The 16,604-nt window shown below is 46.9% G+C and overlaps 1 protein-coding gene across 15 annotated transcripts in view; it reads right to left on the bottom strand.

Annotated features, from left to right (window-relative positions):
- Nucleotides 1-16,604, bottom strand: part of UBR5 (ubiquitin protein ligase E3 component n-recognin 5) — a 2,036,132-nt gene that overhangs the window by 704,591 nt on the left and 1,314,937 nt on the right. For all 15 annotated transcript variants that reach the window (XM_085605144.1, XM_085605147.1, XM_085605145.1 and 12 more), the window contains one exon: nucleotides 13,270-13,527. In XM_085605144.1, coding sequence (XP_085461270.1) covers nucleotides 13,270-13,527 — 258 coding nt within the window. The remainder of the gene's footprint in view (nucleotides 1-13,269; nucleotides 13,528-16,604) is intronic.

Here is a 16,604-nt window from a genome sequence, read left to right as displayed (position 1 = left end):
ACTAGCAATAGTACAGTTTAGAAAACGATAGATTTAGGACACTTCCGGAGTAGCTAGGAAGTCGAGACTGGAAAACTAGACACTAGGATAGTCACTATCCTGATGAGCACCGGAGTACCCAAGTTACCTAGCCCACAGGCTGCGGGTGCATAGGGGTGAAGATGCGTCGGTTTTCGTCGTCGACTCCTATGGATGCCTGAAGAAAGATGCTGACAGGCAGTCAGTGAAGAGTGTCCGGTGGATCCCAAGGCTGGGATCAAGAAGAGAGGAGACCTGCAAGCAGAAGGGACAGAGTCAAGGTCACTAGCCAGTGACCACGTGGAACCAGGAAGGAACCAGGCGATGTCGTGAAGATTGCAGGTGAAGGTGAAGCTTGTCGCTGCAGCCAGGAGGACCAGGAAGCGTCGAGGACGACCAGGACCAGGAGGCGAGCTGTCCCACGAAGGCTCTTGCTGTCGGCGGCGTCGAAGTTGGACTAGGACTCACCAAGCCTTGGCAAGCGGAACCCACGAAGAACGGAGGACTTGCTTCTGGTGCAGACCAGGAAGGTCTGGGGTGCTTCTTCTTTGCAGAGAAGCGGGAGCCAGTCTGGAGGAGCCAAACCAGCGCAGAAGATTTCAGGGTGCGTCGTCACAAAGGCCACTAGCCAGCAGGCAAGCAACCGGACAGACGCGGCAAGCAGGAAAATGCAGAAGGGCCCCACGCAGGACTCGTGGAGTGTGGGGGGCTGATCTTCGGTGCAGATGGTGCTTGGGATTGGGGCTTCTCAATCCCCGGTGCACAACTTCGAGGGTGCCTCAGAAGCTGCGCTTGAAGTTACTAGCCACTTTTCCCAGGTAGCCGGTCCCACGTCGCTCGTCGCCTCCACGGATCTCAGCTCTGCTGTGGATGTGGATCAGGGTCGGAGAAGTCTGGAAGTCAAGGCTCTGGTCGGGCTCTGCAGTCGGTTCCTCGTAGAACGTGGGCAAAGCAAAGGGTAGTCTCTTGATGGTGCCTGTTTGCACAGGGTAGCCACTCCTTGGCCACAAGGGAGATTCTTCAGTCTTCTTCTTTCGTCGAATGTCGAAGGTCCAGAGTTTCTGTTCAAGTTTGCAGGTTCAGGATAATCTAAAGTCTTGAGGCCCAACTCCCACTCTTATACTAATCTGGGGGGCTGGGATACCTGCTAGGTCACGCCTTATGGGTGGGACCTGGGAGGGGGTGGTTACACCCACTTCCCTTTGTCCAGTTTCGCGCCAGAGCTGGGGCTGGAGTGCCCCAGCGCCGGTTTGAACTGGACTATGCAAGGAACACCTTGTGTGCCCCAGGCATGTCTCATTCCTTTCAGCCCACCCTGCCCCAATACACTAAAGGCTGTCTGGGGAGGTGCTAGCACCTCCCCAAGCAGGAAACCTATTGTCCAGGCCTCCCTGGCTGGGATCACCCCCAGCAGCAGGAGGTCAGACTTGTGTCTGTGGCAGCAGCATCCATTTTGTGATGCTGAGGCTTTGGTTAGAGTTAAACAGCAAAGTAGGATTTTAACATGTCTCTTCCTCTAGAAGGGGGGAATAATATCCTCATCACCAGAAATGGTATGGGGGTATTATTCCAAAGTGTTAGACACCTTACACGACATGTTTTGATAAAGCCAAACCATAGTTACCATAACCGTTTAAGATTATAAGGCACTTTAAGAGTATATGGTAGGCTATATCATAGAACAGCTATAAGGACATGGTTCCGAAAGCTGCAGACAGGCTCAGCTCATGCTAGAGCACCATCTCACATGTTACCAAGCACTCTGCCTCCAGGATTGTTAAGGCCTGCCATAGGAGTGACTGATAGGTACACATGTGTCTATATGTAAGTTAGGTATAGGAATACTACACCTAAGCAAGGGGTGATTACACGACCTTGCCCCAGCTGAGTGATCAGCCAGTTGTGTCAAAATGGAAGGCCAGGCCAGGGGTGGCATAATACATGCTGCAGCCCCTGGTAGGCCTAGGGTACACCTATGCCCTGGGTACCTAGGGTACACTGTACAGGGTCCAATAAGGTGATCCTTACCAATTGGTTATGTACCTAGGGTACATGGAGTCCATTTTAAAGAGAGAGCAGACAGCCTGAGACCCTGAATGGCAGGATCTCAGGCCAACTAAGTCGAAAAACCAGCTAGACACTAGGCAAAAAGTTGGGGGTAACCATAGTCAGATATCCACCTTCCTACAGTGCGGTCGAGCAGTAAGGCTTTATCAGAGGACAAGGCTTTGTTGTACACACTCAGTCAGCAAATAATTTCACACACTCAAAGACAACTTCAGACCAATTGTTTTTCTATAAAAATATTCTTTTAGTTATTTTATTTTCTAGAACCAAGCAAGCCTGGCGCAGGTAAGCAATAAATACTTTACAGTCTAAATCTGGAAGGTGCCCCCAACCGCGAACAGGAGCTGGTAAGAAGATACAATCCTAAATGGCACCCCTGCACCTAATGCCCCACGGCCCTGGGCGGCCAAAACGGCGGTGCCTAACCAACACCAAACATCTCAACTTACCTCTCAAAGTGGTGGTCGTACCCAGAAGACCTTTGTCCCCGAGCCTGCAGTGCCTTTGCAAACCGGAGGTTCCCCATTGCAAACAATTCCCATTTGCCCGGAGCTAAAATCCAGCTTTGCTCCCATAACCAAGTGGCCAGCTCATCAACAGCCACCAACCGGAGGCACCCTATCCCCCATTGGTTAACATTGGGCATCAGCACTCAGCACCCGGCTGCCCTAGTGCTGCTGAGGGTGTAACAAGAGCGCATCCCTGACCCTGGGTGACCAAAGTCTATCCCAGAATCTCAAATCCCACAACCAGACACCTTTAAACCGATAACACTATTTTCCTCCGTACGATAACTGACTGTTTTTCTAGAAAAAGTTTTCAAGTGTGGAGTTGGAAAACCTAAAGAAATTCTTTAAAATTGTACTATTTAACAAAAACGCTTTTACTTACCTGTTTACAGAAAATGTCCCACTGTAGTATCCAGGTATACTACACTGTGTAAAAAAAGTAATCTAAAAAGTAACTTACCCGCTATTTTACTGAAAAGCCCATTCAAGTCTATTTACTGTATTTACAAAACATTGTATTTCTCTGAAACAATACTAAAAGACAAAACAAAGTGCACATACCATTACAAATCCAAACTGTTTTACAACTGTTTATTTACTGCTATGTATTTGTGCCAGGCATGCTTGGTTCTAGGAAATAAAATAACTAAAAGAATATTTTTATACAAAAACAATTGGTCTGAAGTTCAGTCTTTGAGTGTGTGAATTCATTTGCTGAATGAGAGTGTACAACAAATCCTTAACACTATCCTCTGATACTGCCTTACTGCTCAACCACACTACCACAAATAGAGAGTGAGGTGTTATCTAACTTTACCTCTGCCTACCTTTGGGGTTCCACTAGACTCTGTGCACACTATACCTCACTTTGGTATAGTATATACACAGCCAGCTTCCTACACCTACACCACATGATGATTAAACTCGTAAAAGAAGCTGCTTAACACCCCTTTAAGATAAGCCTGAAGGCTGCTCTCCACAGCTACCACTTTGAGAGCTTTCTATGGTTATCAAAGACTACTAAAATCACCATAAGGGTTGCCTGGATTAGTGCAAGGTGCATCATTTATCATCATTGGGGAGGGGAGTTGGCCTAACGGCTAGGGCATTATATAAAACTCTGTAAAAAAAAAAATGGAGTGGGCACCATATACTAAGCCAACCTCCTACATGCACCCATTGGAACTTGAGATCCCACTGCAGAGCCTGCAGCTGCCATCCGGCATGATTCGCCAACACGATGCAGAGGCCATGAGGCCCAGCAGCCTCAGTCAGTCTCACTGAAATCCAGGATTGAGGCTGAAACATCAGTATCATAGCCTAAATATCCTGGACTCCCCGCTTGGGAGGACAGGCCCGAAACTGCACTGTGTCCAGGACAGCTCCAATAAAAGGGAGCATCTGAGAGGGAGTCAGGTGTGACTTTGGCACGTTGATAGTGAACCCCAGTGAATGTAGAAGGTTCACCATCAACTGCAGGTATGGGCAGGCAGGATGTGGTTATGGAAACAGGCATCCTGCAGTCAAACGCTACCATCCAGTTTTCGGGGTCCAGTCGAGACAAAACCTGAGCAAGAGTGAGCATCTTGAACTCATCTTTTCTGAGGAAGTAGTTGAGGGCTCAGAGGTAGAGTATAGGACTAAGACCTCTGTCCTTTTTGGGGGCCAGATAGTAGCAGGAATAGCAACCACAGTTCATTTCTGGTACTGGAACCCTCTCTACGGCTCCCTTGGCCAAGAGAGTCTTGCCTTCCTCTCGAAGCAATGCAAGGTGACCCTCCACCAGCCAATGGTATGTTAGAGGCATGGAGAAAGGGGTAATCTCAAAGGAGGTGGTTGCAACCCCTTCGGACTAACAGCAAAACCCACCTGTCCAAGGTGATATCCCGCTAGTGATGGAGGCAATGGCGTATCCTGCCACTAACTAAATGTGCATGAACTGAAAGGCTAGAACTAGGAAGGTTTGGAGACGAAGGTGGAGGGGGGAGGGGTTTGTGGCCTGACCTGACTTCTGGCCTCCAGACCCACGAGATCGGGGAGAACACCGCCCACGGCCATGCAGAGGTTGCGGAACTTACGCGGTCCCCTGGCTGGGGCAGGGCTGGCATGGTTAAAAGTCCCTCCCTTAGCCGTGAAAGGCGGATGCAGGCCAGGATGACACAGAGGCCCAAGGACTTGCCCGTAACCAGCGATTCCCTAAAGTGCTCTAGTGCTGCATCCGCCCCGCCCCTGAAGAGAAGAGAGCCCATCACAAGGCATGTCCATAGGTTGGCTTGGACATCCCCTGAAAAGCCAAAGGTTCTCAGCCAGGAGTGGCGCCTAACAGCCACCATCGAGGAAATCACTATGTCCAGTGAGTGTTGCATCTAAGCTACAGAGTATGGCAATCTTTGCTGCATCCCCCCGTCTGCAACTGCTTAGGAGAGGCCATCCCAGGCCCCCTCCAGGACTTGTGGCAGCACTTGCGCAACTGTTTCCCATAGCGAATTGGAGTAACGGACCAAAAGCCATGTGGTGTTTACCAACTGATATGCAAAGCTGCTGGAAGAGAAGATCTTACTAAAGATGCCCAGCCTTTTGGATTCTTTATCCGGGGGTGCGGAAGGAAACGCGTCACAGGAAGTAAGCTTGGACCACCAAGCTCTCGGGGGTTGGGTGGTTGGAGCTAAAAGCTGAGTTACCCAGGTGCAGGGCGATGGAGGTGGGTGAAAGTTCTGTTCACAGGAGCCCCTGTGCTGGGCTTCTTTAAAGGGCAGCAAGGGTTCCAAGGTTTTGACACTAGGCTGCAGGACCTCTGTCAAGACACAGGTCTTGACACACCCTAGAAATCTATAGGTCCAAGACCTCCGCACCACCAGCGCAAATGACGCCCCCTCCTCCGATGCCAGGTTAGGAAGAGACAGCATGTCACGGTCTAGGGAGGTGTCCAAGCCGCTGGTATCACCCAGGTCCTTGTACCAGTCCATGTCTTCGTTGAAAAGCGGGATTTCTAAGGAATCCTACTGCCCCTCCCAGTCCTCATCCCATCCAAGCCCTTCAGAATAAGGCACAGGGTACGGCATGGAGCCCAACGGACTGTCAAGACATTGGTCTTGACTACTATAGTAGGAAGCTGCAGGTCCAAGGAAGGGCTCAGGATACAACAGAGCCCAAAGGCTTTGTCGCACTGGTCGATGCCTGACCGGCTTCGTGTCGTGGGGTTAAGAATTGTGCAGGCGCCGGAGGATCTTGGCATCGGACAAAGTTGAATGGGTGAGACCGGCATGGAGAGGAGCGCCTTCCACTGAGCCTGCAGGGTCCTAAGGCGTGCCGACAGGGTCAGGCATCTCAAATATGGAGCACATGGTGTCATAAAACTCTTAACTAGGTGGAGGTCACTCGCGGCCCCATAAATATAATAATAACCTTGAATTTGTAAAGCGCACAGCTATCTCTGAAGTGGTTTCCCGGCGCTGGGGGCCCTCGGGAAGATTAAGCGAGCTATTGCCCAGAGTCACATGGTGCTGGGCTGACCTGCCGCCGGCGCTCGAACCGTGAACCCCGTGGTCCGGAGTCAGGCACCCTGGCCGCTGCGCCACACCTCTTTCCCATAAAGGGAGGGAAATGCAGAGCCGACCCAGGCACCCGCTCCGTGGTGCAGGGCCTCGAACACACAGACTTCTCCATCTGGTCGGGTATAAGACTGGGCGAAGTCAAAGCATGCTTTGACTTCTTGTGTTTCTTACCAGACACCTTTGAAGATTTCGAATGGGAGTATAAAGACTTGGATCACCCAGAGCGGTGTTCAGACCTTCCTCTCGACAGGGCGCGAGATCTCCAAGGAGATCTGAGGCACCGGACGACAGGCTGCAAGCAGCTTTAGGGACTGCTCCCTCAAAGGTTTCGGTGTCATGGCCCAGCAGTTGGAGCACGACTTCAGGGCATGGACCCGCTCAAGGCACTAAAGGGACACACGAGGTGGGGGTCAGTAACAGACATGGTGCAGTGACAGCAGCCACACGGTTTGAACCCAGAGGTCTTTTTGTACATCTTACACACACAAAGAAATTAGACAAAAAGTCAGAAAAATATGACAGGAGGTAGCTCTCTTTGACGCCTCTGCACTGACTGGTGCAGAAAGAAAAGAACTGACATCAGTGCATTAAGATCACAGGCAGCTGCGCGCATAACAAGGGTTACAGCATCACGTTCAGCAGAGATAGGGAAAACACCAGCAAACACATGGCGGACTTTTGGAAATAATACTACACCAGAAACTGCATAGACACAAAAAACAGACAATCAGACGGGGATCTTTTCTTTGTCTTGCCTGCATGGTGTGGAGAATTCACCTTGGACATCCCTTCATTCTCTGCCTTGACTCCTCGCCGGACACGCTGCACGGGTCCCGCTTCGCTCTTCGCTGTGCCCGGTTGTCTAGCTGGTGTCTAGCTGGTGGTGAGCCTGCCTGCCGCTCTTAAGCCGCCCCGGCTGATTTTGGACTGCCGCTGTCTGTGTGTGCGTGTGGACGGGACCTCAGGGCTGCGAGCTGACCCGCAGGGACTCAGTGTACCAGGAGTCCCTGCGTGAGGCCGAGACCCGCAACACCTGGGTCGCTCTCCCTGCTTGCCCCGCCCCCGTCACACCACTGCCTTCATTACTGATTACTTTCTCCGCGGCGCGGGAGCGCGCGGGGCTAAGCCCGGGCAAAGGGCGGGCCGTCTGTGGCCGTCCGGGGCTGACCGTGGCTGGGCTGGGCCACCTCCCTTGATTTTCATCACAGGTATTCTGTTGCTATTTCCATCTAAGGGGTTCGTTGGATACATCGAACGTACGGTGACTGTGAAGAATGGGGAAAACTACACGGATGGCCACTCGTTCATCTGTTAAAACTAAAGCCCCAACTAAGACCCCTCTCCCAAGTTTGACAGCAATAGATAGGATGTTGCAAAAAACAATTGGGGTAGTCGCCAATGCTATTGAGAGCACCGAGAGTCGGCTATCACTACCCCCTAGTCTATGTTTGTTAACGCAACAGCAACAGGACACAGAGGATCACTCTAATGCCATGTTGAGTATGCAATTATCACAAGAATCTATTTTAATGGCCTCATATGCGGACTTTCCGGTCAAGGACTCGAACTGTGTTGTAATCTCGCAAACTACACCTCCTGATAATTTTATGACTCGGGAAAATAGGTTGTCTTTAACTCCTAGATTAGGATTAAGTGAGGGACAATCTAATACAAACAATGTGCACGATCACAGGGAGGAGATAATGGTTTGTGAAAATGAAGATATAAACACTGTGGGTTTGACAAATGGTGCTACCTCCCTGCAGGAGATACAAGGGAGTAGACCAAAAACAAAAGTGGTGCAGAATGTACGCAAGAAAGGGAAACCAAAAGGCAAAAATAAGAAATTTGTATTACCCCCCCGCCAAGAGAATGGGGTTAAAAGAAAGTCATTAAATAGTATTGAACCCCCTAATCAAGATGATAATTCCACCCTACAAGAAGGAATTACATTGAGTGATTTGGTAGACTTCATGATAAAAATTGAGCAGGTAATGAAGTCTTTGATATTGCCAGTGGTAGGAAGACTAAAGACCCTTGTTGAAAAAATTGAGGGCTTAGAAAAGCAAGGGGCAGGTACTTTAGAAACATTGGAACATTTTAGTGGAACATTTTAGTGCACTAATTAGATCTAAAGCTGTATTAAATACCAATAAAACAGATGATGCTGTTATTAATGTTCCGCATACATTAGCACCTGCAACTCTACCTGAAAGGTGCGAGAAGGATGATGCACCCCCTATCCTACCTACGGGGGCAAATATGTCAAATAAAATAGATTCTGGTGGAAAAAGAATTGAAAAAGAGAAAGGTAAGGGATATGATGAGAAGGAGGGAATGGCAGACTTAAAAACCTATAATCGAAATGACAAGGATAAAAGAATATATATTGACCTCCCTCCACAGTCAATTCCCTATACCGTAGTGTTGACAGGGGTACCAGAGTTGAGCAACGGAAAGGCAGAAAATTATCAGGAACTCAAGAATAAGGTAATTCATTGGCTGAATTACAATAGGCCATTGCCTGGACAAACTCGTGTAGAAATTCTAAATGTTAGGAGGATACACTGGATTGGACAGAGGCACAAAGATATTCAAGGAGATTGTATTATCGTGAACTTGAAGGACAGAAGAGCAGTGAGTTTTATTTGTCAATGGGAACCTAACTATAATACTGGCAGAATTCAAACTCTAGACCTAACCTACTTTTATCCGGTAATGGATCTAAGGAGAGATGATACCTGGTATTCCGGGGAACATAGGTTCAGACATAGAGGTAATGTTAGCCCAAATTTTAAAATCCCTTTAGCAAATAGATTTCAGATCCTGCAGGGGCTAGAAGATATTGACTGACTCAAAGGAGACAATAGACCCACTGATTTGAATATTTTCAAAAGTAACAAGTTAAAGGACCAAGGGCTTCGGAATACCATCACCGAAATAGAGACAGCTAAGGTGGTCCTTATTAGTGAGAGCCCACAAAGTGAGGCATTTTGTGGTGAGGAAACACCTCTTGATAGTAACAATGATTTAGTGGATGATCAATCTAGTGGGGAGGCTTGGTCCCTTATGAGTTGGAATATCGCAGGACTGAGGTCCAAATTGGGCAATAAAAACTGGGAAAAACTGGTAGGCAATTTTGATGTTATTAGCCTCCAGGAAACATGGACAACTGAACCTATACACATTAATGGATTTAAAACATTCTTTTCTCCAGCAGTTAGCTCAACACATGGTAGGGCTAAAGGAGGTTTGTGTACTTATGTTTCGAACCTGCTAGTAGGAGTAAAAACTGAGTTCGTTTTTAATAATGTGTATTACCATATTATAAGGATCACAGTCAACAAGGGGTTTTCCATAATTTTGATTAACTTTTATGATAACATCCAAGGAGAAGACCCAATGGATGTTTTTAGATTATTAGGTAGTAACATCACCTCAGCAATTGGGCGGAGGACAGAGGATACCTGCATTATTTGGGTAGGAGATTTTAACTGCCAATTATGCAGGAGCGCTGAGAATGGGTTATGTGGGATAAAATTAGATAGAGACATTGGCTTTAGTCATTTTGAACACTCTGGACGAGGGGATTGTTTAAATGAATTAATATTTGAAAATGATTTTGACTTTGTAAATAGGTTGATTAGTCCAGAAATCCCCTTTTTACCAACGTTTAATGGCAGAGGGGCAAATACAACTATTGATTTTGTCCTAATGACTTCTAGACATAGGGATATGATTCGGAACTATAGAATCCTGGATTGCCCACTTAGTGATCATTTTCCTTTAAGCCTTAAAATAACCATGAGACTTAAGAAATATCGCGGTAGGGCCAAATCTAAAGTGATAATAGATAACATTGTTATGGCCCGTAAAAATGGTTATGCTCTAAAGTGGACAAAAATTTGCCCGGCAGATTTCCAGGAGAAACTAATAAAAAGCATGCTGCTCCAATTTTATGTATGTACAGATGTGAATGCCAATGATTCTGATTTTATTAATAATTTTTCATTGATTATTGCCCAAACAAGGAAGTTATTGTGGGTTGGTACTAATGGTGGGAATACAAGGCAGAAGAGGTGGTTTGATTCCGAATGTACTAAGGCTTATAGAAGTCTAAAGCATGCTCTACATGCTACAGAGAAGGATACTGATTTAATCAGGAACTGTATGAGTGTCTATAAGCAGACCCTTAAAAATAGGAAAAATGCTTTAAAGCTGGAAGCATGGGATGCTTTATGTGACGCCTCGTTAAGCAAAGACTTTGCCTCATTCTGGAAAGTTGTTAATGCCCCTTTTCTAAATTTCAGCGTCACGGACCCACTAGATGTGGCAATTACTGAGAGTGAGTGGGCTGAATATTTTGCTAAGTTGTATTCCACTGTACAGGATAATATGGAAAGTACCAATGATAATATCCAATTGAGAGATCATACACAGAGTAGTATCCAACTTGAACCTGAAATAACAATAACAGAGGTGCAGAAATGTATTGATGCAAGTCTGGCGGGAAAAGCACCTGGCCCCGATGGAGTCCCTGTTGATTTATTTAAAAACAACAAGGAACTATGGGCTCCAATCCTTACACGTTTGTTTAACGCCACTCTGAAAAGAGGCCTCCTCCCATCATGGTGTGAATCCCTGATAGTCCCAATTTTTAAAAAGGGTGATCGTGAAAACTGCAAGTGCTACCGCCCAATATCACTCCTGGATTCTACTATTAAAATTCTAGGAAGGGTAATCTTAGATAGGTTACATGTATGGGCTAATGAAGCTAATATTTTAAGTGACCTGCAATATGGCTTTAGGAAAGGTCTTGGTACTATTGAACAGTGTTTGAATTTGCATATTTTAATTGAAAAATACACCAAAGTGAAAGAGGGACGAATGTTTTTAACTTTTGTAGATCTTACCTCAGCATTCGACTCAGTAACACATTGTAAACTTTGGGTAGTAATGGATAAACTGGGCGTGGACAAACAGATTATTGACTTCCTGAGAGATCTTTATGCAGGAGCATCGGCCAGAGTAAGATATGGAAAAAATGGTGAATGCACTAGATCCTTTGCAATCAAAAGGGGTGTAAGACAGGGCTGTGTCCTGGCGCCGTTCCTTTTTACACTCTATATTAACAACGTGGAAAAGATATTGATAACTGAGTGTAGGGACGTTCCAATGGTAGGAAAAAGATCAATCCCAATTTTGTTATATGCAGATGACGTGGTCCTGATGGCCAGAACACCGCAGGCCATGCAAAGAGTAGTTACATCCTTTTCTGATTTTATGAATCAGCTTGATTTAAGCATAAACTGTTCTAAGACATTCACAATGCACTGTGGGCCGGGTGCACAGAGGAAGAAAAAAGCAATTTATATTGGAACTACCCCAGTAGAGGACACCTTAACATTTCCCTACTTAGGGGTCTTAATTGATAGTTCCGGGCTATGGAACAATACAATTAAGACAAGGAAACTGTTGTACTGTAAATCTATCATGCTTTAAAAAAATTTAGCCGAAAAATAGGGAGGAAACCAATTAAGGAAATGTTGACTGTCTACAAAGCAACTTGTGTAGCTATTGTCACTTATGGGGCAGGCCTATGGGGATATGCAAACGCCAGTACATTACAAGTGGTTGAAAACAATTTCATGAAATATCTCCTAGGTGTCCCACAGAGTGTTTCAACATATGTTTGCCATATAGAACTTGGGGAACCATACTTAGAAGATATAATAAAAACTGCACCAGTTCTATTATGGCATAGAATATGGACCGCAGATGAATCTGGTTTAAACCGAATGATCATGGAAAATGCGATGGGTCTAGAGAAGTGTGGGAAAATTAGATGGCTGAACTATATTAATAATTTTCTCACGCTACTAGGGCTAGGGGACTATTATACAGACCCGCACTCTCTTTGCAATATATCTAGGAAATGTTTAAAAGATAGATGTATGACCTATTTGCAAGAGACCAGAGTTAGAATAGAGTTTAAGAAAACTACGGTAGTAGCCCATGAGCAAATTGTAATTTGCAATAGTTTACAGCCATATTTAAAGTTACAAACGAGTGATTATGAAAGGTTTTTACTGATACGTTTTAGATTTAATTTACTATTTAGATCACTCAGCTTTCCATCTATGAATAATTGGTCAAAAATTTTGAATAAATGTCCCTGTGATGATCTATCAGTGCAATCTGATATGCATATACTTTTCTTTTGTAAATTTTATACCAGACCAAGACAAATGTTTGTTGTTCCTTTGCTAAAAATGATGGAAATTAAACGGTGTCGCCCTGCTTTTTTAGCTGTACAGAAATTGGATAATATTTTAACAGTCGTATTTATTTCCTCATTCCTCAAAAAAAAAATTAAATTACGGAAAACAATTGAGATCTGAACTTGCTCGGTTATTCATATGTTTGGTTCCTATAATTGTCATTTTAATATATGTGTAATTATGTCTTTGTACTTTTATGGTTATTTTGCTTTAATAACCGAATAAAGATCAACTTGACTTGACATCAGTGCATTAAGATGGTGCCCTTTATAGATGACGCGGATGTCACGATGACGAACTCTGGACCATATGACGTCACACGGAGTTGACCAATGCTACCCAATGGCATACAATGGTACTGCTAAGAAAAATCTTCCGGATGCAGTCTGATGCTTGGAAATTCACAGGTAAGGAATCTGTGGCTAGATGTCTCTATCAGATATTATAGATATGTAAAATCCCTTCAACTCACAAGGCATGGGAGATCTAATTACACTGAAAGCTTATTAGAGAGCTAGGAAAAAGGCAAATTATTAAGGGCAGAGGAAAACAGGCTAACACATTCTTAAGTGAGCTTTGGTAGAACAGCGTAACAGATCTTAGTAAAAATTAAAAGCATAATTGCACTGCAAATCTCCAGGATAGAACTCATCTTATAAAACCTAGAGAGTACTGTTTCCATACGATAAGCTCTTCAACACCATATGTAGATATCTTATCAGATTTTCAGAGGCTCTTGTTCTGAGTGACCACGTTTTTTAAGAATATCCTTATCTCCAGGTTATAAAACACTCAGCATTTGTACTAGAGATAAAACATAAAAATAGTCATTACACTTACGTGCTGGTGCAGATGTGCTTGACGGAGTTGTATTAGTTGCCCTTGAATTCTGAGTATTCCGCACAGCCCACTGCATTGATCTTGGAGCCTGCGCAGCACCACTAGCATGAGAACTACTCGTTGACCGCTCTAAGGGTTCATCAATCATAAAGGTCTCTTGTTCTATGTCTTCACTCTGACTGCTACTACTGTCTGAATCACTGGAATCATTAGATTGGGAATCGTCTTCAGAGAAAAATGCTGGTACACTGCTGGCACCTACAGGAAAAAAATCAAAACAAGATTTCACTGCACTAAATTTCATTTCGGCGCGGTTATTCCAATAGTATTTACAATCTGCATTTTAAATTCACGAATGGTTACACTATTACAAATTAATATTCCCACTGTCACATTTCCAAAGCATAGATTAGCCAAGTAAAATTTCCCACTGTGATAGCATATGTAGGTAGTTTTGCACAGATATCTAAATATAAATTCCCCAGACCCGTTTATTGAAATACAAACAGGCACAGACACTGTATATATCCAACACCAAGTTAATTGTCCAAACAGACCCCGGCGCGTTTCGAATCTATCTATATTTATATCTATATATACATACACACCAGTTTTTTGTTCCCTACCCAGGAAAAATACAAATCGCAGGCTCAAAATTCCCCAGGCATTAGCAAAAGGATCTCTGAGACTCTAGTAGGATATGCTAACATGCACTACTGGGGCTCGGAATTTGGCTCACTTTCACAAGGAACCTGACCGGTTTTGCCAGCCTACACAACGTCTGGTAAGAAACAAACAGAACAAAAAGGAACTTTCTTCTAACTGGAGGAAAAATAAAAATATTCAAGAAACGTGTGTGCGAAAGCGGCTCTGTATATACTGTTCCCAAATAGGTAGTGTGTACAGAGTCCACAGTCCCCAGAGGTTTGGCAGAGGCTAAAGTTAGATATAACCTTACTCTATAAAGTGGTAGCTTGGTCAAGCTACAGTAAGGCAGTATCAGAGGACAGTGTAAAGCATTTGTTGTACACACTCAGTCAGCAAATGGTCTCACACACTCAATAACTGAACTCTAGGCCAATGGTTTATATAAAAAATATATGGTTGTTTTATTTTAGAACCAACAATAGGTATCAAAATATACTTTCTCAGTCACAATAATACATTGAGCTCAATGGGAATTTTAAGTTAAATGCAATTGATTACTTTCAGGATTATGTTTCTAACTCCAGGACTGGACCCTAGGTTCACCGGGCAAGGGACCTCCAATTCACCCCGCACCGGAGAACGGAGCGGGGACCGGAGTAGACCTCGAGCCGCAACGGCCCCGGAGCGGTGCCGGGATGGTGCCGGCCTGACTCCCACCGAGGCAACCACCGGCGGGTGGGAACGGGACAGGCCCGGTGAGGGGCCCGTAGCCCTCCGCCGGCCGCGGCCCAGAAGGAGGCGAAGGTCGCCCGGCAACCCCTGTGGCGGCGCCAGGGACGATACAACCTCCGACTCGCCCTCCATTGAGGCAGCCGCCTGTGAGGAGGTACGAGAGGGGCCCGGAGAGGGACGAGGGGTCCGCCCTCGACCTGGAGCGGGACAAGAAGAGTCCACCGACCCCTGAGGCTCCGCACGGTACAGCTGCTGCCGGCGCAATAGCAGCGTCACCTCGGCCTTAGGCGGGACCACCCTGTCAAGGGACCGAGAGAGGCTCGGGGATGCGAAAAGAGCCCCGGCGACATCCCGCGACACCACAGGGACCCCCGCGGAGGTTTGCGGCGAGGCAGGGACACCATGGCCTGAAGGAGGTGCCCCAGAGGAGCAGCACCCCAGAAGTACCACATCCTCCAAGCCTGGGTCCGACCCAGTCGATGCCCCAGGAGGAAGAGACGCCAGCGAGGCCTGCAAAGCCGCCGCGTAAGTCTGTATCTGGACCCTCGATGCCCTAACACCGGGAAACAGTGGATAGGACGACACGCGGGGCTGCATCACCCGCGGAGAGTCCACGCCCCTGGGAGGCCGGAAACCAGCCCCCGGGGACGAACTGCGACACTTACCCATCAGGGAGCGACACTCCTGTGACATCGGAGAAAGGCGAGGACAATGACCACGGCCGGACTTGAAGCCATCCGCCAAAGCAGACCGAGGGGAGGACGTCAACCTGGAGATACGCGCAGAGAGAAGTTTCATTCAGCGCTCCCGCCGCGACTTCGGTTTCAAGTTTTGGCACGCCGCACAATCTGTGGTGCCGTGATCCTCCCCCAAAAACCACATGCAAATGAGGTGAGGGTCCGTCGGCAAAATAAGACTCCCACAAAACTTGCATGTTTTAAAGCCCGAAGGCATTCGCAAACTGTTCCACCAAAAATAATGGAAGAAAGGGAGCCTTAAACAGGCCCGCAGCAAGACACGGATCCGCGTTGCACGCGGATAAGGAAAAAACTGATGTGGGTGCACCGGGGTGGGTCTTATGTGAACTCGCTGACTTCACGTACGTGGACGACGCCTGGGCAAAAAGTTTCCGGATCCAGTCTCACGCCTGGGGCTAATTCTACCTGAAGGAATCTGCGGCTAGTAGTCTCCATCAGATGCCAGGGGTGGGGTCAGTTACTTGCTTTGAGCAGTGCCACTGCTCGTGGGAGCCCCAGATGCTCAGAGTCACAAGGTAGCCATGTCCTCAGGGGTTTGTGAGGTTGCTGGCCACGGTAGATGCCGGGATTTAGCAGGAGCAGGTTCGAGGTTGACAGGCCGGTAGGGCTGGGGCCAAAGCAGTTGGTGTCTTCCTTTTTTTAGCAGTTGCACGGCAGGTCATCTTTCTTCTTGATGATCTTTGCTGTTTCAGAATCTGGATTGGATGAAGGAAGGTTCAGGGTGCCCCTAAATACTAAATTTAGGGGCATTACAGGTAGGTAAGGGGCAGGGAGCACAGTGGTCCCTGACCTGGGGTGGGTACACACCCTATCCTGCCACTCTTCTGTGGGAGGGAGGCAGTGGCCTTGTCCTGACTGGGCAGGGCTCCCCATCATCAAGATGGCGAGAGCCCGGAGATGTGCTTGACCTTGCCTCCCCCACCTGAGGGGTGGGGTTGGCAGAGGCTGGCACACCCCCTGTCCTTTCTTGGGGTTTCCGGCCAGTCTTCCCGCCAGAGTGGGGGTTTAGAACCGGTAGGGGCCAGTTGCTGAGTACAGCAAGTGGCCTGGAGAAGCTCACAAAGGCGGCATGCCTTTGAAGCTTCCCCTGCCCATCCTGGGGGAGGAGACCTAGCACATTCGTCCAGGATGTGCATTGTTGCAGGCCCAGGAGAGACGATGGCTCTCTACCCAGGGGTCCAGCAATATGTCTGCTGT

This window comes from Triturus cristatus, chromosome 5_1 (assembly GCF_964204655.1).
Source record: "Triturus cristatus chromosome 5_1, aTriCri1.1, whole genome shotgun sequence".
Taxonomy (NCBI): Eukaryota; Metazoa; Chordata; class Amphibia; order Caudata; family Salamandridae; genus Triturus; species Triturus cristatus.
The sequence above is the reverse complement of the archived record's forward strand: the minus strand, read 5'-3'. Positions and strand labels throughout refer to the sequence as shown.